This window comes from Podarcis liolepis, assembly GCF_965112155.1.
Source record: "Podarcis liolepis genome assembly, chromosome: 16".
In the NCBI taxonomy this organism is placed as follows: Eukaryota; Metazoa; Chordata; class Lepidosauria; order Squamata; family Lacertidae; genus Podarcis; species Podarcis liolepis.
The window spans coordinates 3,995,517-4,020,595 of record NC_139567.1 but is presented as its reverse complement, the minus strand read 5'-3'; the positions used below and the strand labels follow the sequence as shown (position 1 = coordinate 4,020,595).

Below are 25,079 nucleotides of genomic sequence, written 5' to 3'. Positions count from 1 at the left end.
TGTTGCTTAGGAACCTCACCAAAGAAATCATCCCTCTGTGAACCTCAGTGAGACTGATCAATTTGTAAAGGGAGGTGAATGAGAATGGACAGTTCTAGCCATGTAAGTTATTTTTGTACAGCCAAAGACATAGAATGGATGGGCTTGAATAAATTTCAGCTCTCCATAGAGCAAAATGATTTTATTATAGGGAAACTGAGTGGTTCCAGGGCCTTCCTGGTCTCAGCAGTGATCCCCTATCCTAAAAGAGCACAGACAGGGCTCCAAAGTATATGTGAAATCTCTTCTTGAACCACCAGGGGGTTGAATAAAAGGAATTTATTTTCCCAAAATGGAAACATACAACACAATCTCTTTAAAAGTAACTTGTATAAATGCCCCATAAAATCTCCCTTCCTTGCTTTTTGTGAGTGAATATGCACTTCCATATATACATGTATAATACATACCTCATACATACTTATACATATCTCTAGCTATCTAGTTCCATAGCTAGTTCAACACCTGAAGAGGTTTTTGAAATTGTGTAGAGGACCCAGTCACCACCACTGCCCCCAATATCCTTGATCCACCCACCTTTGACCTCCTACACGGAGCAATAAGGTCTGCAGGGTTATTGTAAACACGTTCAGGCAAATGCGTTTAGAAGTCTCCCCACAGTCAGGTATCCCACTTCATCAGGGTTCCATTCTCCCCTTGTTTGTTTACAACTGTAGTTGCACAGCACGTGGAACCCGTCAGTCTGCCAAATTATCACATAGTCTAAAAATGTCCCCCACCCCATCCTAAACCAGACCATTTTCATGTACAGAAAATGTCATGTGTGAAGTGTTCCTTACAGATGTTTTGAAGTGTGACCATCTACCTGAGCAGGAAATGGCCTAGGAGCATTAAAAGAGTTCTGCTGGATCTCAGCAAAGTCCTATCTAGTCCATCATCCTGTTATCACAGTGGCCAACCAGATGCCTATGGGGAACCTGCAAGCAGGACATGAGCTCAGCCAGGCATTGTCTGCACTTGTGATTCTCAGCAACTGTAAATAGTACATAGCCAGCAGTGGGTAGTAGCCATTGCCTTATCCTCCCAAAATTTGTGTAAATCCATTTTTAAGTCATCCAAGTTGGTGGCCATCACTGCATCTTGTGGTAAAAAATCCCATAGCTTAAATAAGTCCTCCCTTTTGTCTGTCTAATGTCAGTTTCATTAGATTACCCTGATTCCAGTATTATGAGACAGGAAGAAAAACTTCTCTCAGTCCATTTTCTCCCTGGCATACATAATTTTATATGCCTCTATTAGGTCTCTTCCTACCCCCCCTTTTTGTCTAAACTAGAAAGCCCCCAAAGGGAGTTGCTCCATCCCTCAGATCACTTGCATTGCCCTTCACCATGTGCATCAACCGGAACAGTACACTATGTTCTACATGTGGTATATTACAGCATTATGATATTGGCAGTTTTATTCTGAATCCCTTTCCTAATGATCCCTAACATGGAATTTGCCTTTTTCACAGCTGCCGCACACTGGGTCGACATTTTCATCTAGCTATCCACCACAACTCCAAGAACTCTTTCCTGGTCAGTCACCACCAGTTCAGACCCCATAAATGTATATGTTTGTTAAGGGTGGGGTGGTTGCCCCAATGTGCATCACTTTACACTTGTTCAAACTGAACCTCATTTGCCCATTCATCCATTTTGGAGAGCTCCTTTTGAAGCTCCCCTTTATTTTCATTTTCAGCATACTTGGTAATCTCTCCCCTAACTCCAAATCCATTATGAGCTGATTGTCCCTGACCTGACACTGTGTTTCTAAGGTGCAATGTAAGGTCAGGGAAATGACTGTACACTTTGGGAAATGAAGGTAGTCCTCTTGTTTGCCCACCAGCTTAGATGAGCTCATAAGCCAAGTTGTAGGTGTCCATGGTTATTTGCTGGCCTGGATGGGAATCCAGTATATTTGTGAGCAGCAGGACTACATTCATTTCCCAAAGTGTACAATCAATTCCCTGACCTTGCATTGCACCTTAGAAACACAGTGTCAGGTCAAGGATGATCAGCTTCATGGAGCTAAGAAGTGGCTGAGGATTCTGCCCTTCCTCCAGCTCAGACCTGGAATGGTGTGCAGAAGTTTGATTTGTCTCCTTGCTTTTTGAGTTCTATAAATAACCAATCAGTGCAAAGCCAAAATAAACCAGAACCTTGGGGCTGAGGAGAGGACAGAGAGCCTTCCACCCCGAAGCTCCAATGCTGAAGTGCATCATGCTCACCAGAGGGAGCTGAGCGCTCTACCAGGGCAAGCATGTTAAATGAAATGGTGGAGTCCTGGGAACCAAACAACACATGGATGATTGTCCTATTAATGGCCATGATAGCTATATAAAGCCTCCATGCTCAGAGGCAATGTAAGAAAGAGCTCAATGGTAGAGCTTGCGCTCTGCCTGCATCTGGTTTGTCATTGTGGTAAGTAAGACGCTGGACTGGATGGGCCAAAAAGGTTTTTCTTTTCTTATCCCCATATGCTCTCTATTTCACTGGTGTGCCCTTACCACCTATTTCTGATAAAGAACATGTTGTTTGAAAGCTTGCAACGTTTCAAGCAACTGGTTGTTATTCTAAGTTGCTCTATGGTTCTCATTAAGGTTACACAAGGGAGGAAACCCACATGATTCTTGGCTTCCACAATGGTGTTAGGAATGACACACGGATACCCTCAGATAACCCGCCTTGTGCCATGTGTTCCTGCTTTCCGCTCCCTGTGTGCCATCTGCTAGACATTCCTCTTATGTAGCCAGACATGGTAGGCAGGGGGAAAGCAGCAGGCCTGACAACACCCCCATTTCTTGGCTGCTCCCCCAAATTGATAGCAGGTGTCTTGATCAGGAAAAGCCCGGCATTTATATTGTGTCGGACGTCAAGGCTGCTTAAAAACAGCGTGGCAGAGATGTAATGTGACGTGACGCAACGTGAAGTGATGAGTACCCTGGTGTCTAATCATCTCATCACAGATGCAAGGCAGCAAATTGGAAACTGCTGGAGCAGTACAAAGGAACTGTTGGCCACCTATGCCTTTGCCTAGATCGGAATATCTGAATGGAGAAATGTTTGGGTGTGCATGTCATTGGTTATGCAGCCAAAATGGCATCAGGGAGGGATCAGCAGGCTTACAGGGGAACCCTAAGGTTCACACAAGTACACAACAGTCTTTCGTGGGGAGACTCCTCAGAGCGGGGAAAACAACCAAAATAGCCCAGTGAGGACTGAGCATGCTCACTTGCCACAGAATGCTAACTGGCTTGTGTGTGTGTGTGGAAAGGAATGGAAAAGTAGCTAGGAGAAGGGAGAAAATGGAGAGTCATGGATAAAGGTATGGATTAATGACTGGAACATGAATACTCTGCACTGCAACGTTTTGTTGCAGGCCCCATTTCTGTATGCTAAGAGCCACGCTGCAAATCATTATCTGCATATGCAGAGGAATGAGGCAGAAATTAAATGATGACACTGTAGAATGAACTGCACCTCTTAAGGCTACAGGCTCTGAGAAGGTGGCGCAAGGGCTTCTGCAGCATCCCAGAGCCCTCACACCTCTTTCCCACTGCCTGGAAAGTGAGGCATCTCACTTCTTGCTTTGGAAAGGAGGCCTGAGGGCTCTGGGAAATTCCCATGGCCCTCCTGCAACTTTCTAGAGCCCGTAAGCAAGAAAAACCTATTGGGTACACAGGTGTGTAGGGAATCATAGAATTGTAGAGTTTGAAGGGCACCAGAGGGTCATCTAGTCCAACCCCCTGCAATGCAGGAATTTCAGCTAAAGCATCCATGATACACAGCCATCCAACCTCTGCTTTAAAACCTCCTGTGAAGGAGAGTTCTCCATCTCCCAAGGGAGAATGTCTCACTGTCTAACAGTAAGATAGTGTCAGAAAGTTTTTCCTGGTGTTTAATTGGAACCCCTAGTAACTTGAATCCATTGGTTTGAGTCCTACCCTCCAGAGCAGGAGAAAACAAGCATGCTTCCTCTTCCATGTGACAGCCCTTCAGATATCTGAAGATTGGTATCCTATCTCATCTCCTCTTTCCCAGACTAAACATACCCAACTCCTCAACCATTCCTCATAAGGCTTGGTTTTCAGACCCTTGAGCATCTTAATAAATGGAGAGCAGGGAATGGTAGGTTTCCCCCACTCCCCTGTTATTCATTTATTTCCCCCATCACCCACGTAAGGTTGCAGTCATATAAATTAAGTGAGTGTAAGTTGTGTGTTTACTGTGTAACTGTCACTTCATATCTTGGTTGCAGCAGTGGTACGTGGGAAGTCTTGACAATGGAGAAATTTATTCAGTTTGAATTTTAATGAGAACTTGCCCAGATCACACTTTTTGAAATGATAAGGGGATGATACAGCTGTCATTCAAAATTTACACTTCTCTGAATTTGGTACTGCAGTTCTCTAACCAAAAAGTGTCCACAAAAACAACATACGATGCTACAACATATTAGTGGAAATTGCTTGGGGGGGGGGAGTTTACATCTTAGGCAAGGATGCAGATACAGTGGTACCCCGCAAGACGAACGCCTCGCAAGACGGAAAACCCGCTAGACGAAAGGGTTTTCCGTTTTGGAGGCGCTTCGCAAAACAAATTTTCCTATGGGCTTGCTTCGCAAGACGACAGCCCATAGGGAAATCTCCGGAACAGCGGGCAAGAGCAGCGCATCTTCCCCACTGTCCTCGGACCTCCTCCCCCCGCCCGGCATCGGAACGAAGCTCCGATGCCGGGCAGGGGGGGGGGAAACGCCTCCTCCCGCCGCCCAGCTTCGGATGGCTTTCCTGAAGACTTGGGGTGGGAGGAGGGTTTTCCTTCCCACCGCCAACATTCAGAATGCTGTTCTGAATGTTGGCGGTGGGGAGGAAAAACCCTCCTCCCACGCAAGCCCCGGGAACAGAGGGAAAGCGCTGCGCGCCTTCCCCTCTGTTCCCGTACCTGTCCTGAAGGCTTGCGGTGGGGAGAAAAGCCCTTCTCTGCACCGCCAGCCTGGGAAGCGGTTTCCCTAGGAACGCATTAATTGATTTTCAATGCATTCCTATGGGAAACCGTGCTTCGCAAGATGAAAAACTCGCAAGAAGAAAAAACTTGCGGAACCAATTAATTTCGTCTTGCGAGGCACCACTGTATTAGGGAAAATGTGCATGGAGGTGGATATTGATTTATGTGCAAACTTTTTTAAAGAAAAATTTGCAAATTGATGGAGTGAACTGAAGTTAAGCCTGGGGAAATGAGAAACCAAGAGAAACAGAAACGAGCAGATTTGTCCATCCCTAGTGGGAGATAACTGATTTTGCTGCCTTGCTGCCACCACTGCCTAGTAACCAAAAGAGGAAAGGGCACTTGGCGGTGGCAGCAGAAGCAGGGAAATCACATTTGGAGAGTTCATGCTCCACACCTCCAAATAAAATTATTTTGGACCCGAGTTCCTCTGCCCTGTAGAATACCCAGCAGGAGGTGAAAACTGATGAAAAGCCTTGAGGCACAATCTGGAGAAGCCTTTTGTCAGTTTCACCTCTGCAGTAAGTCCAGGGGAGCTGAAACTGTCAAGAAGCTTTTTTCTCCTGACTTTGCCTTGAGACTTGATTCCTTGTGAAATTGGTGGAGTCTCAAGGTGTAGTCTGGAGAACTCCCATGTCGGGCTCTATTCAGTTTCAGTTTTCTTGTTTAAGAGTCTTCCTCCCTCCCTCCCTCCCTCCCTCCCTCTCTCTCTCTCTCTCTCACACACACACAAAGTTCAGGCTTGTGGGATCTACTTTATTTTTTATTAGAACCTCAAGCATAGCCAAGCAGAACCAGGTGCAAAAATAATGGCTCAGAGAGATGGACATAGAATTAAGGAGCCTGTGTCTGAGTACACGCTCAGTGCAGCAATTTGGTTTTCTTAACAGAGCTAAATTCACAGTCATATTATAGAATAGTCCATTCCTGATTTTCCCTACACTTTTTTGTGGGGCCAGAGGACTCTCATTTTGAAAGGGGGGAGAATTTTAGGTTGCAATCCTATGTGCAGTGGGAATTGAGTTGCAATGAAGACAGGGCTTATTTCTGAGTCAGCATTCATAGGGTCACATCCTCGGCTATTGCTGTTGTAGAACGATTAGGAGCAAGACACTAGAGCTGTGTTGAAACAGTGCCATGAAGTTCACCCCCCTATTCACAGGCAGATAAATTTAGGAGGCAAACCTCACATAATTTATCCAGGAGGAAGAGAAATTCTCAAACAGTTTATCAAGGACTGGACTTCTCATGAGCAGGCAGTAGCACAACTTTTTTTTATATAAGGGTTGATGCTGTTGTTGTTGTCTGGGCACAATTTTGCATCCTCCGCAGTGCTCCTGACAAAGCATCATTCTGGGCACTGTGGGGTAGAAAATGAGATCTAAAACAAATGAATGAAATGAAATGAAACCCAATTGCACCTCACTTTCTCCGTGCTATACCTGGCTGATTTAGATAGTACGTGTTTAAATAACATCATAGCTAATTACTCTCTCAGTTTTAGACTGCTTATGATAGTATAGTATATCTATGCATTTGAAACTATAGCTTCCAGTGATCTCAAACAAAAGGGGAGGCCTTCACCAGGAGGAAACAAACATTCAAGACGTGATGGTGTTAGTAATGAGAGAAATTTGAGAGCCTCTAGACCTTGGGCAGCACATGTCCAAGCAATTGTGTATCTTGTTACAAACCTGAGGCTGCTTTTTCCAACAAGTTACTGAAATAACCCTCAGAGGCCATCGCAGAAGAAGCTAATGGGGGAGAGGAATAGTTACATGCCACAGCATTTTCCTCCTTAAATAACGAGGCCTGATTTTTTTCTGAGGTTCTCAGCCCAGATCTCGCCTCTTATCATTACTGAGATTATGAGTTCAGCTCTTGTGAAATGTGATTGATTACAGCAGTGGTTTGCTATATGTGTGTGTGATCCTAAATGCTTGAAATGTTGTGTGAAGTTGACAAGCCTCAACAAATTTTGTGAATGTCTGGAAACCAACATATGCAGCAGTGAATGCAGAAAGTTGTCTAAATTTGACTGTTCACCATTCATTAGTGTATGTCAGAGAAGGTGAGAAATATTAGTTTGGAGGCATTCACAAATTCACCTGTGATTGTCAGCATTCACGTGTGAACATTCACCATGCACAGGCATTCCCTGTAACACAGAAGCAAGAATGCATGTTTCCCAAAGCCAGAATAAACAAGGGAGGAAAAAGCACCTTCCTTCAAGAGGTTATCGGGAAAATCTGTATAACATATGCTCTCTAGCTTCAAACTGCTTTTGATGGGTTGAATAAAATATCTGTGCATGTAGGTATTTGAACCTATAGTTTTCACTGAGCTCAATCAAAGCAGGGATGAGAGAGGAATCTGCAGAACACAGATACCCAAGTGGGCTGCCTTGATTTGACCTGGTTGGATCATGACCGGGATTGGCTTATATTATGAGTCCAGAATCCACAGTCCTGTGGATCCCTTTATGAGGAGCCCAAGAGTTACTTAGCTTTTGCCCAGCTCTTTCCAGGCACAGTCCATGCTTTAGAGCTCCGTGTTTTGCCCTGGCACTTTCCCCACAAAAACCTGCTCTTTAAATCTCAATTGGAGCAAAAGTCAAACCACAGAATCCCTGGATTGGTGTTTGCTCCAATTTTGAGCGCTAGAAAGTGGGGTTTTCGTGAGGAAAGCACCAGGGCAGAACAAACCAACAAACATTTGCTAGGACTTAGAGCATTTAGGTATGGAACTGTGCCTGAAAAGAGCAGGGGAGTGGGCAACAGGTTCTCCCCGTTTCCATTTTGGAAAGCTCCAAAACAGGTCATCCAGACACAACCTGGAGTGGGTAGCATGCAAGGCTCCTTGTCATCACACACTTTGAATACAATAGAGCAAGCCCCCCCCCCCCCGGGAATAATGGGACTTAACAACATTCTGTCACTCTCAGAGGGAATTGTACAGGGGGTGGGAACACAAGGCTGTCCCGTGTAATAAACTTGCTCTATTGTATTCAAATCATGTATGGCAGCAAGGATCCCTGTTTGGGAGCTTTCTTTGAAGGCAAGAAAAATGCCTATTATCCAGACAGCGTCAACACTTCATATAACTTCATATTCCTGTGCAGATTTTGAAAGGGTTTCCCTTTAAACCCCACACAGAAATGGGATGGACTTGGTCCTGGCTCATGTAAAACTGGGATGGACCAGATTCTAATGGGTCCTTCCATCCATTGCAAGGCCATTCCATAATGATTACATGCAGATATCCAGAATTTGCTTTAAATTGTAGGTGAACCTTTCCGTTGTCTCTATGCATCATTCTCAGGCAGTACATGAGTGCTGACACATACAGGCCAAGTCCACCCACCTGCCCATTCCACCTGGCTCACTTTTTGCCCTGCATTCCATGGTTTTGAACTCCCTGCAATGCCCTTCACTGGTCATAGCTCAGCAGAAGAGCATCTTGGCATTTCCAAGGTAGGAGAATGTCCCCTGCCTGAAAACCTGGAGAGCCCCTGCCAGCCAAGGCTCATCCAGACTGGCCCTTCTCCCTCCACTTTCCGCAGAGGAAACTTGATCTTTACTGCTGAATTGGAGCAAATGTCAATTGGGTTTTTTCCTGGATTGCTCCAAATTATCACCAAAGAGCGGGGAAAGTGGTGGCACAAGGGCAAGATCACTCAGGCCTGTGCCTTGAAAGCGCAGGAAAAGCAGAAAACCACTTTCTAGTGCAAGTCTTGATGAGCCCTCAGTGTAGATAATACTGAGCTACATGGGTCAGTGGCTCAACTTGATATAAGTCAGCTTTCTATATAGCTAGGTTCCTATTGAATTTTTGGAAATCTAAATGGTAGGCATCTTACAAACTCCTCCAGTGGAATTGCAGCATGGTTGCTTCCTTGCACCACAGCCACTGAACCCAATACAAGTGCAGGGGTGTCAGAATGGGGGGGGCAGCAGGTGTCAGGGGCCTGGCAGATGCTTCTTAGCTAGAGGTCCCCTTGAACCTCAAGTCACCCATAATCTGTCCTGCTATAAGGTATATGTTCCTGTCCTCTGTCCAAAGCAACCTGCTTAATGTCGCTTCATGGGAAAGATGGCCCTGCTTGCATTTTGTTTGTTTTTTCTTTGCAAGTAGGAAAGGAACAAAAGTTCCTTATGTTTATTAGTAGTATTAATAACACATACCTAAGGTGTGCATGTCACCCTAGCATCTGGGTGATTTTTGACAAGCTTAATCATGCGCCTCATCTGATCACGGCAGTCTTTTGAGGTTAATACAATGCAGCATGTCTCTAATTCTTCCTTTCCATTTCTCTCCAATAAAGAGAGAGAGAGAGAGAGAGCACAATCCCTGTGGAATAATCACAATGGTTCCTATATCCCCCCCTCATCATGGTATGTCCTGCCATGAACCACCTTTATTGAAAAGTTACATCGATTCAATATATAGTAATACAGGCAAAAATAATTACAGCTTTGCGAGCAGTGTAAGACCTTAATCCGAAGCTCACAAACATTCAATAAAAAGTAGTGCAGACTGGGAAATAGGCTTTTGACAGCACAGCCCCAAAGGGGAGGAAGGGGAGAAGCATTGAGCAGCTTCCAAGAACAAAAGGTAGGCTACAAGCTGCCATTAAGTCATCTCACAGAAATAGGTCAAATAGAGGATTGGACATTTTAGAAAGCAATTAATACCCTTGGATTTTATCACTGAAAGCAGCAATAAAACCAGAGGAAGCTTATGCCACATCATCTCAACAATGGGGAAAGCATTCACTTGGCCCCACAGTAGTTGCTGCCTTTCTTGGCAAACCCCCCCCCCCCCCAGTTCTCTCCTCACTGAGAGAGTTTGCTGTTAGGGGGACGCGGGTGGCGCTGTGGGTTAAACCACAGAGCCTAGGACTTGCCAATCAGAAGGTCGGCGGTTTGAATCCCCACGACAGGGCGAGCTCCCATTGCTTGGTCCCTGCTCCTGCCAACCTAGCAGTTCGAAAGCACATCAAAGTGCAAGTAGATAAATAGGTACCGCTCTGGTGGGAAGGTAAACGGCGTTTCCGTGCACTGCTCTGGTTCGCCAGAAGCGGCTTAATCATGCTGGCCACATGACCCGGAAGCTGTACACCGGCTCCCTCAGCCAATAAAGCGAGATGAGCGCCACAACCACAGAGTCGGCCACGAATGGACCTAATGGTCAGGGGTCCCTTTACCTTTAACTAAGAAAGGGTAAGATTAAGGTTGAAAAGAGATGGAAGTTGGCCCATTGGAGCAAACAGGGCACTGCCTCTCCAGCCCCAGTCTGCCCCCAGCCAGGCTTCACTTGCCTTGCTTCTTACTTACAACCAGCCTGGCATTGTCTGTTGGTTTCTTCTTCCTTATTCTCAAGTGTTGCCCTCGTAGAGCTCAGCAGAGAAGAGGCTGGGGACAAAACTAGAATTGGTTGGTTCTGCCTGTCATTGACTTTGGCCCCAATTCCTGTTGGTCTCCCTGTTGCCTACCCTATCAACTCCAATGGGCACTAATCATGGCTGGATGGCAGCTGAGGCCACCCTACCTCATCCCACCCCAGAGAATTAAAGGCAATACGATACAGCTATTATTGCGCACATTTTGTACACTTTCAGTTTTTTGTTTTGGCTCTCATCTCTAAGCAAATCTGCAAACTGTTCCAAAAACTTCAATGTCTACAAAAGTATTTGTTTGACCAGGTTCAGGAGTTAGATAGTAGAAATCCATGTGCAAAACTGTGACTTCCACATTCAGCATTCTGAAAAACAATTGTTTCTAGTCTAGGACAAGTTGATACAGTGGTACCTCTGGTTATGAACTTAATTCGTTCTGGAGGTCCGTTCTTAACCTGAAACCATTCTTAACCTGAGGTACCACTTTAGCTAATGGGGTCTCCTGCTGCCACCAGCACACGATTTCTGTTCTCATCCTGGGGCGAAGTTCTTAACCCGAGGTACTACTTCTGGGTTAGCGAAGTCTGTAACCCAAAGTGTTTGTAACCTGAAGTGTTTGTAACCTGAGGTACCACTGTACTCCACTTGCCCTTTTCTAATCATCTGTTCACTCATTCACAGAGAATTCAGATGGTATTGTTGCATTGCAGGGATGCCTCCCCACAACCCCTTGTGGTTGTGGTGTGGTTTTCTATTGTTGTTGTTTTTGCAAAATTAAATAAATAAAAATAATCCTCATAAATCAGGGTTACTAGAAGAAGGATCTGTGGAAAGACAACCCTGGAGTGCAATGATTTGTCAAGGATACCACCGCAATTCTCTGTAAAAGTGAGTTAACAAATTATCATAGAATTGTAGAGTTGGAAGGGTAACATCTGTCCAGTTTGGAAAGGCAAAGTACATATTATGGTTTTAAATCCTGCCTATTTTATTGCTTCTTACTGACCTTGGATAGAGGAAATAGGGATGAATATTTATTTATTTTAGCAGTACACACAAACATATGGAGTGTTCAGCCTGGAAGCGACTAGGGATAGATCCAGCTTCATTTCTATATATTTCTATTTTAACGAGCATTGGAAATGCCAATGTTAATGAATAACTAATAATTGAACCATCTTTGTCTGCTATATTTCTATTTTGACAAGCAGCTGAAATGTTAATGTTGTCCCTTTTCATTTTCAGCTATGACAGGTCTTGTTGTTCCTCCAATGTGAAAGAAGAGGAGGAGTTGCTGGAGTCCCCGCCGACATTTCCCCCCTTTTTTTTACAGCACAAAACTACTTATTGTTATGGAGCACTAAAAAGGGGGGGGGGGAGCACTACAAGCTCTTTTGCTGGGGGAAGCCATGTGCAGAACGCAAGGGCACTTTTAAAACAAAATAATAATGAATCAGACACACCAGGAGGCTGCTCTCATCTGTTCCAGGTTTCATATACGCTTACATCAACCCACCCCCCTCTCACAAGAACATTAAAATGAGGAATTGGCCATGATCCAAATGCACACTGTTTATGGGATTGAGTCCGGAGTACAAGAATTCTTTTTCTTATGGACACAAAGCCTTCCTAATGTTTGTAAAATATTAAAAGGAGGAACAAATTGGCCAACCATTCAAGCTTGATATTTTGGATACTCTTTTGTTTTACTTTGTAGGAAAATAAAAATAAAAATGTTGAAGTTTCTATTTTCTATGGAGCCTTTCAGATACCAATTTAGTTTGTGCAGAAAATAATAATAACCACAAAACAGGGTACCAGCATGGAAGACTTTCCTATAAAACTGATATGAATGGTGGAATGTGGACGTATGTGTGTATTTGCTTATAGTTTAATCTCTTTTAAAATGGAAAATGTAAGATGTTTTACAATTATTTAAATAAATAAACTTGTAAGTTATTGTATGTAGAGGTAGAAATTGAAGACTTTGGTGGGGAGGGGAACTTTTTCTGTCTCCTGTTGTACGATGAACAAAAATAATGCAAAAAAAGAGCAGCAAGCAGCTCCAAGCGTGCATCTTTATAGTACAATCTGTCTTCACCTTCTCTCCTGCTTCTGATTGAACCAATGTACAAGAATTCCTTAAATTCTTCACGAAGGACTCATCCACAAGCTTTTATACGCATAATGGTATATATACATATATATAAATATAGGACAGTAGTTAATGTATGAATATTATACACCTTTTTCACCTTTTGATTCAATTAAGGTTTCAGGTACTGACGTAAGCTGTCTAGTTTCATACATCCTAACCAGTAACTATGTGGCATGTATGGGCTTTTTATCAGGTTTTTGTGCAGAACTGTCAGGTTTCAATTTGAGCAAGAGGGAACAGAAAAAGGTTTCTCCCATTGGTTGCTTTTTGTGTAGCAAAGGCAAAATTCTGTGTGTGTTTCGGAGAATGTTGAAACTCATGTATGAGGGATTTTGCCCAAATTCTGTCTCGGATGCCAGTCGATAGTCACCAACATTCCTAAGTTTGGGGAAAATTGTGAAATTTGTCCAGAATTGTCAATGTTCATATCTGAATACTGACACATTTCAATCAAATTTCAGTTATTTGATGTAACATGTACATTATAAGAAACCTGTAGAGTTTTTATGTAACGCAGGAGTGACAATGCAGCAAAAAATCAGGAATTTGGATTCGAATATACATTTGGCTCCCTGGCAGGCCACTGATTTGCATGGGTTTGTACAACGCTCTCCTTCCTTCCTTCTTCTTTTTTTTAAAGAAAAAGAAAAAGTGGCTGGAGGGACAGGTTCTGCACATGCAAACAATGGGGCCCTCCATTGAAATGAATGGGAAAGCATGGCTGCACAAGAGATTCATATGTGCTTTAAATGTAAACGGATCCATGATTCAGGGCAACCATCCCTGGAAATTCATGAGGACTGCCATGAATAAGCTGATCCATACCTCTCCTATTCATGTGCTGATTGCTGGTAAGAGCTGTTCTAATGAATTGGTAGAGTCCCTAAGACTTTCTAAACCCCCTTCTGCTTCTGTCATTGTAATCATCTCCACTGGAGTCCCATATGTCGATAATATGCCTATAAAATCTATTGATCACTTATTGGCTTTTTACAATATACTATTTATATATGTACCTGTATTTTAAGGTGAAACCCAAACTTCTGTGCACCCAATGAGGGTAACTGTGTTTTTCAGGGGAATAAAAACATTAGTGTTTTCCCATGATGATTGTTTGTGAAAGTTCATGACAAAAAGTATATAGGAAATGTTTACTTAATTCCTGTTTTCTTCATTAGGGCAACTGCATTCTTTTCTCTCTCTCTTTTATACACCTGCAACTCTCGGTTATGTTAAACAAATGAAACTACTCTCATGGATCAGCAATCACAGTGCATTCACTTTTATTATGCTGAACACAACCAGCAAGATAAAGGTATCATTTATTACATCTAACTAAATAATAATAGCCACAAGACAGCAAGCTAGTCAATGATGATCTTCATATCCACATTAATTTGCTTAATGCAAAGAACCAGTTCAACAGTAATGGACCATGAAGTACAGTGGAATCAAGAGTTGCCCTCCAGACATAATTGCAATTCACCTGGACAGGACTGGAGTTGACATGGACAGGCAAGATTTGGGCTGAGTGGAGGCACTGGTGGGAACAGCAGATTGCACCCACGCTGCCCTGCCCACTTGTCAAAATGGCCTGCGTGCCAGATCCAGTTTCCCACCCCTTCCCTAAAGCTTTGAACAGTAGACATCCATTTCAATTCAGCTTTGATGGATCTGAGTTCAAGAGATGTCTCCCCCTTCTATTTTATAATACTAGAAACTGGGTCACCTAATCAACTGATTGTCAGAACAGAGAAAAGAATGTATTTCACCCAGTCAATTATTAAATTATGAAATTCACTGCCACAGGAGACGAAAGGGCCACTCGGCTAGAGGCCTTTAAAAAAAAGGATTAGACACATCAAAAGGGGGGTGTCAGTGGCCATTATTCATGTTGGCCATTGTGGGAACCAGATTGCTGAACTCAAAGGACATTTGATCTCATTCATTCTTATGTTTTTATGGACCAGTACATAAATCAGTGCTGTATCACCAGAGAGCTGCAGCTGACCACAACATCCCAGCATAAGCACACAGCATGACATTCACACATGTAGGAACATTACATGTTACAATCTACATGCTGATTACCCCATGAAATTTGTAACATGTGAAGAGGCTTTTAGGATCTGTGGAAGCAAAATGTCTTGGCTTGGCCTCCTCCACCCCTGCTTTTGAGGGGGAAGGTTGCAGACAAGGTCATAGTGAACTAACTTCTACTCAGAGTAGAACCATTGAAATGAATGGACCTAATCTCAAAGGGTGTAGAACAAGCATTCAATGCATTCCACAGGAATCTGATTTTGAGATCTGTATATCATGAAAATCCTATCTATAGACAGGACTAAGAAAGTAGCTTACAAAGGCACTACACTGATAACAGATACCCCCCCCCCAAAAAAAAAAACCTCATTTGGAAGAATCCATGGAGCCCCCACATGGATGCAGAAACATCAGGCATCGAGGAAGATAGGTGAAGTGAGTGGCAAAAAATAAAAAATCTCAGCATCACCTCTGCATCATCAACTCTTTTGTTGGAAAGTAGTAGCCATGGGGGTGGCACTGTGGTCTAAACCACTGAGCCTAAGGCTTGCCGATCAGAAGGTTGGCGGTTCGAATCCCTGTGACGGGGTGAGCTCCCGTTGCTCAGTCCCTGCTCCTGCCAACCTAGCAGTTCGAAAGCACGTCAAAGTGCAAGTAGATAAATAGGTACCACTCTGGCGGGAAGGTAAACGACATTTCTGTGAGTTGCTCTGGCTTGCCAGAAGCAGCTTAGTCATGCTGGCCCAGAAGCTGTACGCCAGCTCCCTCAGCCAGTAAAGTGAGATGAGCGCCGCAACCCCAGAGTCCAGAGTCGTCTCCGACTGGACCTAATGGTCAGCGGTCCCTTTACCTTTACCTTTACCTAGCCATCTGTGGAACAACTCCAACTTCATATCTCTACTGACGCCATCCAGGCTGCCTTGTGTCCATGCATCAGCTATTCATTTTTTATTATTTATTTATGTCAACAATTTATGTTTGATTATAGTCATCTCTAAGCAGTGGACAGAAGACTCCATACTAAAAAGAATTAAACTGTTTAAATAAGAATTTAGTTAAAATGTATGCTGGGAACTGAAGAAGACTTCAGTGAGCTCTTGAAGTTCAACAGGGAGGGGTCCTGTCTGACAACAATGGGAAGGGAATGTCCCAGAATTGGACCCACAATCCTGAATGCCCAGCTCCTAGTGGATCTGAGCTCCTAGTGGATCTGAGACCACTGACAGTGACGCCCACAATCCAGCAGCTCCTAAGGAGTATTGCTTCGTGTTCTAGTTGCAATGTTCAAATTCTACACTGTGGTTAATCTTAATGGTGGCTTATTAAAAGAAGCCACTTTCATAATTTATTGTTCAGAATTGCCTTGTTTCAATAACCCATAGTTAAGACTAATAAGAGTTTGCACAAATTTGGACATACAGTTAGTTAAAAACAAAAAAACAAAGTTTCTGATCTCTTTCTTAAATTCATAACAGAGGGCAAGTGGGGAGCTCACAAGACTCCCTCTTTCCAATACTTGTGAAAACCAAATATTTCCTTTTCTCTTTCTCTCTCTTTATGCACACACACACTGTTCCAAGAGTTTGTTTGGGTCAAACTTGCATTCCACATTAATCAGCAGGGAAACAGTAGCCTCTCTTTCAGCCACTTATGGGGGACAGCTAGGGAATTGACGGAACAGTTAAACCATTTAAGTCATTGACAAGGCACAGCTGCTGCAAGAGAGAGGATCTGAGGAGTTCTAATCACGCCAAGCTATGGACATGGAAGTGTCTCATTAACTCTGCTTGCAGGACTAGATTAAACTGACAGCTGGGGGGCTGTGCAAGAAGCAGGGGCAGGCAGAAGGGCTGTGATATGGGAGGCAATACATGGTGAGCAGGAGGCGTGGCAAACGTGGAATGGGCAGCTTCCATCTGAACCATGGAACAGGGGGGAAATCATTCTGACTATGCAACAGAGGGGAAAGCAAAATGCTGCCCCAAAGAGAAATGAACAGTTGAAGCTAGAAAGTGGGCTCAGCTGACAGATTATTTAACTATTTGGATGAGAGGGGTTTCTTCATATCTGAACATCCCATCTCCCTACATGGCTCAGTATTTGACCAGTGTACCTAATTCACAACAGCATATTACACAAATCCTGGAAGCATTACCTGTACTCTTAATATAGAAACCCCTAAATGCCCTAAGAGCAGGTTATCTGAAGGACCACCTTGCCAGACCACTGCAGTCATCTCCAGAAGCCCTCCTGACTGTCCCACATTATGGCAATACCCATTCCATGCAGCCAGCCCAGGACGATACCATGGTCAATTGTATAAAATCCACAGAGAAGTCAATAAGCAAGAGAAAGGTCACACTTGCCCTATCCTGCTGTCTGTAAAGGTCATCCATTGGGGTGACCAAGGCATTGCAGTCCCATGGCCAGGCCTGACTTCAGATAGGAATGGATCTAAATAATAAATGTCATCCATGAATGTCCTACCACAACTCTCTCCACCACCTCCCCCCCCAGGGGGTGGTATTTGTGAATGGTCAATAGTTATTCCAGTCTGATGGGTCCATTGCTGGTTTCTTAAGGAGTGAATGCACCACTGCTTTTTTCAAAGCAGCAGGAACCATCCCCTCATGCAATGAACCATTAAGCACACTCTGGACCCAATCAGCCAAACCCCTTCTGCTACATTTAATAAGCCGGGAGGGACAGTGGTCAAAGGGCACGTAGGTAAACCCATAACCACCAACACCTTGTCCACATCATCTGGTTGCTGGAGCTGTCATTGCTCACACAACACATCTGGCAATGGACACTTCATCTGGAACAGCCAACAACTGGAGATTCCAGGGCACTCCAAAGTCAAGTGACTTCATCCTCAAAGTGTGTGGCCAGTAGGTCACAGTGGGTCACTAAATGTTCCAGAGGCCCCACTCCCACAGTGGAAGTCAGTAACCTTCAGACAATCTACAGTGAGAGTAACTTCACCAGCCAACTACTAGAGGATGCAATACAAGCTGCAAAAACGAGTCTTCTCTGTAACCCCATGGTAGGCACCATTATGTGCACTAACCAGAGTCAGCTTCAGAACAAGATTTCTGCCACCTCTGCTCTAGCCCGAAGCTCCCAAAATCCTAATAAGCCACTTGGGCTCCAGAACCCCAGAGAGGAGGCTCAGGAGTCAAATATATCACAAGAAGTCCTAAAACTACCATTCTGTGTATATTAAAAACAAAAGAAATACAGATGTACAATTGACTCTCAGTCTGCTAACAGGAGTAAAGTTTTACATTGCACAGTTAGAAAAAAGGAAATAATTCAAACATTAAAAGAATGGTTTCAGAAGATGTGGGAAACTGATATATCAAAGAACAACATCAAATAAACAAGAAGAAGATAGATGTACAGTGGTACCTCGGGTTAAGAACTTACCGTATTTTTCGCTCTATAACACACACCCGACCATAACACGCACGTAGTTTTTAGAGGAGGAAAATCCGTAGGCATGCCACCCGTAGGCATTCCCTCCATAACATGCACAGACATTTCCCCTTACTTTCTAGGAGGAAAAAAGTGAGTGTTATGGTGCAAAAAATACGGTAATTCATTCTGGAGGTCCGTTCTTAACCTGAAGCTGTTTTTAACCTGAGGTACCACTTTAGCTAATGGGGCCTCCCACTGCCACCACGCTGTCGCCATGTGATTTCTGTTCTCATCCTGAAGCAAAGTTCTTAACCCGAGGTACTATTTCTGGGTTAGCGGAGTCTGTAACCTGAAGTGTCTGTAATCTGAAGTGTCTGTAACTCAAGGTACCACTGTACATAAAGGTAGACACTTATGAGTTAACTTCTGGAATAACAAAATTAATGATAAAATAGCACCATATGACACTGAGTCCTGTCCTTGATATATTCATAATTTCAACCCTTTGTTACTTCTCTGTCTAAACAGAATAAATAAGTGGGAGGGGAAGAAAGGAAATAGCTGCGATGAAGCAGTTATGATATCTGAACCCAGGCATGGGGCAAATAAAATGCTGTTTTTGAGCTATAACATAAGCTGAAAGGGTCCCCTGGATTTTATCCAATATTCTCTGTTGACTAGTGGAAGGGCTCTTGTGCTAGTCGATGGGTGAACTTCAATGTTGCACCACAGAGGAATAAATGCAACAGCTGCACTAGTGGAAACTTGTTTTGCAACATATTGTGCAATCTGTTGTGCAGCAAATTTACCAGCAACCTACTTATGCATTCTCCTTGCAATAGATTTCTACTGGAGCAAAACATTTCACCAGAGGTTAATGGAACCCAGATTCATGGTGTCCTGAAGGACCCATCTCTGCCTGAGACCCCGAAGAAGTACAGATAGCACAGTGCCAGGTGGCCAGCTTCATGTGTTCAACCAGGGCTGCAAGCTTGACTTGGCTTAATCAATCAAAACTTTAGTTGACTGGTCAGTGAGGAGATCAGAATTAAACACAAAATTTTCTATTCTGGGGTCATTTTGGTTCTTGTGGATTATTTGTGGGGTGCATCCAAAGCAGTCTTTACTTTTTAATTAGAGTGCCAAGTTGTGTCATGTTTATAGACCTGAGACCTTTATTTCCAACATTTCCCATTTCTTCCATGGGAAATATTAGTTTTAATATTGCTTAAAATGGGATTTTAAACTATCATTTTAGCTTCACTTTTATTTTTCCAAATGATTTCTAACAACAACCACCTTCAAGAGTTCTGGAGAAATTTAACCATCTTAACTTTTTCTCTGAACTTTTTTTTTTAACTAATCCCCTCGTTTTTGGGAAATCTCCTCTTTTGAAGTCAGCTCTGACAGGATTGAACTTTTTTTGGCAATAGTTCACTTACCTATATGTTGAATCTGATAGCACTGTGATCACTGTTTCTAACTGGTTCAAGTTGTTGGCATCTGCCTGCCTAGGGAGTCAATGGAATAGTGCGCCTTTGGGGGTGAAGTCAGACTGTAGCTGTAGAGATTGATACAGGAGAGACCTGTTTTATTGAAACAGGGGCTGATGAAGGCACACTTGTTGTGCACTTAAATCTTGCACCAGGTCCTGGGTCCTGTCTCTCTCTCTCTCCCTCTCTGACTTTGCACTTAGCTTATATAGCGCACTTGCCACCACTGGCAACATTAAGTACATGGTCACAGTACATTTCAAGCACATGACTCCCCCAAAGAATCCTGGGAAGTGAAATTTACTCCACACAGAGCTATAATTCCCAGCACCCTTAACAAATTTCAGTTCCCAGGATTTGTTTAGAGGAGGCCACGTGTTTAAAATATATTTCAAAAGCATGGTGTGGTTGTGACACAATCAGTCATTTGATACCCTTGGCAATGGGCTTTGGGGACCAGGCTGCATATCAAGGCTTCGTATTGTGTGGTTGTAGACTGCAAAACAAACTTCTCAATTTTCCCGAAGTTCATTGACCTCTGAACTCTAAATAGGTCTATCTCTGCTGGAAGATTTCAGAGCTTTTAGAAGCATTTTAGCCTCACAAGCAACAGGAAGGAGAAAGGGTGGGGAAAATCAACTCTTTATTTATTTGTAGGCCCCTGTGGCAAAGCAAACAAATCCTTAAGCAGCTGACATCAAAGATTCTCCCTCTCTGAAGTTAAAGAGCCTATTAATCGCAGTTTAAAACTGCTCTTTAATAACCTTCTGATATAATGACACACTCCAAAGGGAGGGGGGGGAAACAGACACTTTTTGGAGTTCTTTGTATTTATTTGTGTTTCAGATCTCATCAGATATTCCACTGTGGCCCCTCTTTGCTTTTGGATCTCCATTTCACTCCCCTTTGGGCATTGTTTATTATTTAACTGGGCTAAGCATTTAAAAATTGTTGGGGGGCGGGGGAGGGGCTGATCCTGAACTACTTTTCACTGCACCAAATTGCAGTGGATCTGCAACCATGTAGGGCTTATTCACACAGCATAGGAACACAGGAAGCTGGCTCATACTGAGTCAGATTATAGGCCCATCTAGCTTAGTATGGTCTACAGAGACTGGGAGCAACTCTCCAAGGTTTCAGGCAGCTTTCCCCAGTCTGACCTAGTGATGAGTCTGGGACCTTCTGCAATGATCTACCACTGAGGGAAAGATGGCCCTTCCCCTCCAGGCTCACCAGTGGAGAGGGGAAGGGGAGGTGCAGGTGCAGTGCCATGCAGTGCAGCATGGTGGGGCCAGTGTGTCATGCCTCCCCCACCCTCCAATAAGAACCAGTGAAATGCTGTGTTTGGAAACCAGGAGAGCAGTGTTACCCCACCTCTGCTGCCCCACCATCCACTGCTGGTTTTATAAAAAAAAGGTAAAGGACCCCTGACAGTTAAGTCCAGTCGCGAACGACTCTGGGGCTCATCTTGCTTTATTGGCCGAGGGAACCGGCATTTGTCTGCAGACAGTTTTTCCGGGTCATGTGGCCAGCATGACTGAGCCGCTTCTGGCAAAACCACAGCAGCGCACGGAAACGCCATTTACCTCAGCTTGCTCCGCCACTGAGGGTGGTCTCCCATTCAGGGGTTCAGATTGGGATTGCTGGATATTTTCAGTCCCATGTTTTATAAGGGAAGGAATCCCCATGAGCATGTTCAGAAAAAGTCTCTGTAGAAGACCTGTAAATCTACAAAGAAATATTTTGAGTCCATAGCACATGAACATCACTGAATCTCAAAGGAGTCATCTACCTGGGGACCAACACAGTGACTGTAGGGAGAATGGATATTCAAGTGACCAGGAAAGCAACCAATGAGCTGGGAAACTCAAAGACCCCCCTCATCATGAATTTACAAAGTGGCCCTAACTTAAGCAAGAAATTATTTCACAGTACCAGACATCTCCACACCTCTGCCAGACGAATATGGAGATAATACTTGTCTGTCCCCATAGAGTTTTTATAAAACTTTTCATTTTTAGAAAAGGGATACTGGACAATCAGATCCACCAGTACTATTGAATAAAGTTGCTGTAATTCAAAGTGGTGTTCAAAACCATTTGTGTATTTGTTTATTTCAAATCTTGCTTGCTCATTCCTTTGGAACTGGCAGCTGGGGTGTTTAGTTCCACCTTTTGCATTCGATCTTTGCATAAGCTTACATCTAACAAAAAGGTGTCTTTTAAAAGTTGCAGAATCACACTGCTATTCAAATGCAAACTGCCTCCAAGCAGTTGCCAAATGTTCCAAATGACCAGTACCCTGGAGTTATGATTTGTGTTCTTCCGAGCGTTCAAAGGAAGCTGCATTCTAACTGCCTCAGAACTCCAAGGAGCAGTTGCTACGGTGCTCAGACCAGCTCCACTCTTTCCAGGTCCTCTCCTAGATCAGACACTGGAAGAGAAAGACCTGGAAAAAGCCGTCGCTCTGGAAAAAGACTGGTTGAAGAACTGATTCACGCAGGTGCATATATGCAGCGCTCCTCAGTTCCCCACCAACATAGCAGAGTTTTCTCAGATAGGAACAAATTGACTTTTTGTATTTCCTTTTGTCCTGTCTGAGAGCCACTTGGAAGGCTTTTCACAGTGTGTGTGTGTGTGTGTGTGTGTGTGTGAGAGAGAGAGAGAGAGAGAGAGAGAGAGAGAGAGAGAGAAGGAGGACTAAAGCCAGAAAGGATTCTTTCCTGAACAGTAGCTGTATTGGTCTGTTGCACCAAACTTTCTTTCAAGGGTAGATTGCATAACTTTGGTGGGATCATGCCTGACATTTTACCAATGGAGAGGGAAGGGAGGGGAGCATAGGAATGCAGAGGAGGAGTGGACTAGACAAGAGCCCAATTATCTGCATGGAGGGGGTCCCTAGAACAAAAGGGGTTGTGCGGTTGTGCAATTTCTTCACCCCTGGGGAAGTCTGATTCCTGACACTTATGATCGCAGGTACAGCAGACTTTTCCATTCCTACGTCTCAAGGTGGGAAATGCAGAATTTGCCCTAGAATGATGGCATTGTTTTAGCTGCACATCACTATTTGCTCAAACTTTAGGAGATGTTCATATGATACTGTGCCGAAGTATCTAACGGTTCTCTTTTGTCTGTCTTTTTCTCCAGCATGCCTTCTATCGCCAGCCTTCCGAGCACTAAAGCGGAACTTCCACCCCAGGCGCATGATGGGTCCTTCCCAGTCCGCCTGCTGTGCAGGGTGTCCTGCGTGCAACTCGCTGCCTTTCTCCTGGCTGTCCTGGGCTGCCTAATGAGCATCTGCTCCACATCTGCCAACCTTGACTGGAGAGTGTGGCAAGTGGACAAAATCATGGGCAGCAACCAGCAGGGCATTGTCGGCATTGGCATCTGGGGTGCCTGTTCTGTAAGAAGAGTTACTATGAAGAAAACCAACATGATATGCGTACCATTCAACAATGAGGAGTCCCTGCCAGCTGAAATCATGGTGGCCCAGGACTTGATGCCAATGGCCTCAGTGGCCACTGCGGTGACCGTTCTTTGGATGGCCTTTGCTCTATGCAACATCTTTGAGCCGGGAAAAGACGAGAATTTCATTGATACCTTCTTTTCAACTGGAGGAAGGATAGAGTTGGCAGCGGGTACTTGTGTACTGATTCCCATTGCATGGAATCTTCACTCTGTATTAACAAACGAAGGAATTCCGCTTCCGGAGGTTTTGGGAGTGCCTCCGATTCCCACAGAACAACGTGCTGGAATGGCCATCTATATTGGGTTTCTTGCTGCAGCTTCGCAGCTTTTAAGCGGAACTCTGGTTCTGGGTGAAAAATATTTTTGGAAAATGAGTGGAATAAACACTTCCAAGCCAAAATTTGTAAATGACCCAGAAAGTGTTACAGACACCGAAAACCCAAAGCTGAGGATGAAATACAGACAGTACTTCTCTTCTGTGACACTGGAATGTGAAGAAGAAAAACCCACTATCTGGCGGAGATGTCAAAGTCATATTAAAACGGAAACCATGCCAGGCTCACTAGCAATATGGCTAAGGAATGGTTCCCGTCCTGTGACTGGCTTTTTTTAACTGGAAGCAGGGGACGTTGTGTATATTTATTTTCTTATGCATATTCTGCTGGGGGTTTTTTAAACTGAATGCTTCTGGGATGCTTACAACATAGGGTTAACTATAAATGGGGGGAATAAATTAAAAGTAGAAAACTGTTATATTTGCCTGTAGATATTTATGCTATATCTCTTTTAACAATAAAAAAAATGTTATCTCATTGCAAACTTATGCTGGAGTGCTTATTTTGCTGCAGACTCTACTGTCTATGGTGCTTTTTGAATTTTCTTCGGAAACACTGCAAATCGCAAAAGGTTCTGGGGCATGGTTCCTCTGTGTGTGTGTTTGCAGTCTGTTTTACAGAGAATACTGGCCAAGCCTTTGAGTGCCTGTGTGCTGCTCCCAGCCCTGGCCAGCAAGAACAATGATCAGGGACACCGGTTTCAGGGGTCCAGAGAGACCTAGGCCACTTCCAGCTTTAGGCAGAGTAAAAAAATTTAAATGATGGAACACAAAACAAAATAGCGCCACACACCAAAGAAGTGAGATGTAATTAAATCTGATGAAATATCTGTGAACAAAAAAGAACCATGTCTTTTACCAAATCACATCTCTCATTTGCTTACGTTTGCAGCTCTAAGCTGAGAGCGGGAGTCACATTTTGGTCTGCTGCAGGTAGAAACAAGTTGAGAGAAGAATCAAATACCAAAAATATTAAGAAGTGACTAAATCTGAGGCCCCCTTTGAGGTTTTGCCCCAGGCCAAATGCCCCCCTGCAACCCCTCCCCCCAACTGGCCCTGCTTACAGGATTCCTTCACAAACTCCTGCTGCTGAACACCAAACATGACAGTGGAGCGGGCCCTAAGGAAGGTCAGGTGGTGCCTGGTGCGGAAAATTTCTTCTCACCCCCCCCCCCACATTTATTTATTTATTTTTATTTTTGTCTGCAAAAATGGTTTTACTTTATTTCACATTTTCTTACAAAGAAATGTGGATTCTGGGCCTCTGATGACAAGTAGGCAACTATGGACAGATACTTAAATCTACAGGATGGATTGTGTTTTGGCTTGTGATATTTTATTCATATTTATTGTTTATTTATTTTTAAAAACCTGGTTTTCCAAAAAGTGGTTTACCAAAACAAAAAACAAAAAAACCCACAGCAGTAAAATAAATAAAAATTAACAATCCTACTTTAAAACATACAAAAGCTAAAATATTAAGATTAAAATTACTACAACTTCCCAAGCATCTAGGTATGCTTGCCTAAAGAAGAATGCTTTTAGCAGGTACCCGAAAAGCCTCTAGCAAAGGCACGTACTTTGTTGCAATAGGCGGGGAGTTCCAAAGTGCAGGTGCTGTCGCAGTAAACAAGGCAATGCAGATATTGAAACTACTGAAGGGGAGGTTTTATTTATTGTGATTTCACCATGCTCTCTATTATCTGAAAAGGAAAATATTT

General features: G+C 43.7%; 2 protein-coding genes across 4 annotated transcripts in view; both read left to right on the top strand.

The window, feature by feature from the left end:
- EBF2 (EBF transcription factor 2) overlaps positions 1-13,705 on the top strand; it is a 252,092-nt gene extending 238,387 nt beyond the window's left edge. Inside the window, exons 16-17 of one of the 2 annotated variants that reach the window (XM_083480544.1) lie at positions 1,514-1,577; positions 11,689-13,705. In XM_083480544.1, the coding sequence (XP_083336670.1) occupies positions 1,514-1,545 (32 nt within the window). In that variant the 3' untranslated portion in view covers positions 1,546-1,577; positions 11,689-13,705. The remainder of the gene's footprint in view (positions 1-1,513; positions 1,578-11,688) is intronic. The other variant, XM_083480543.1, reaches the window with a different exon arrangement.
- An 8,221-nt stretch (positions 13,706-21,926) lies between these two features.
- On the top strand, positions 21,927-23,844 carry LOC310695891 (claudin-34-like). 2 transcript variants are annotated; one of them, XM_083480829.1, is made up of 2 exons: positions 21,927-22,055; positions 22,704-23,844. In XM_083480829.1, the coding sequence occupies exon 2, from the start codon at positions 22,705-22,707 to the stop codon at positions 23,635-23,637; it is 933 nt and encodes a 310-aa protein (XP_083336955.1). In that variant the 5' UTR covers positions 21,927-22,055; position 22,704; the 3' UTR covers positions 23,638-23,844. The 2 variants fall into 2 exon arrangements, with proteins under 2 accessions (XP_083336955.1, XP_083336954.1); XM_083480828.1 differs by having other exon boundaries at positions 21,936-22,059.
- The last annotated feature ends 1,235 nt before the right edge of the window (positions 23,845-25,079 follow it).

Bases quoted from the DNA above. Each gene is read 5' to 3' on its own strand.
- LOC310695891 (XM_083480829.1), top strand. From the start codon at position 22,705: ATGCCTTCTATCGCCAGCCTTCCGAGCACTAAAGCGGAACTTCCACCC.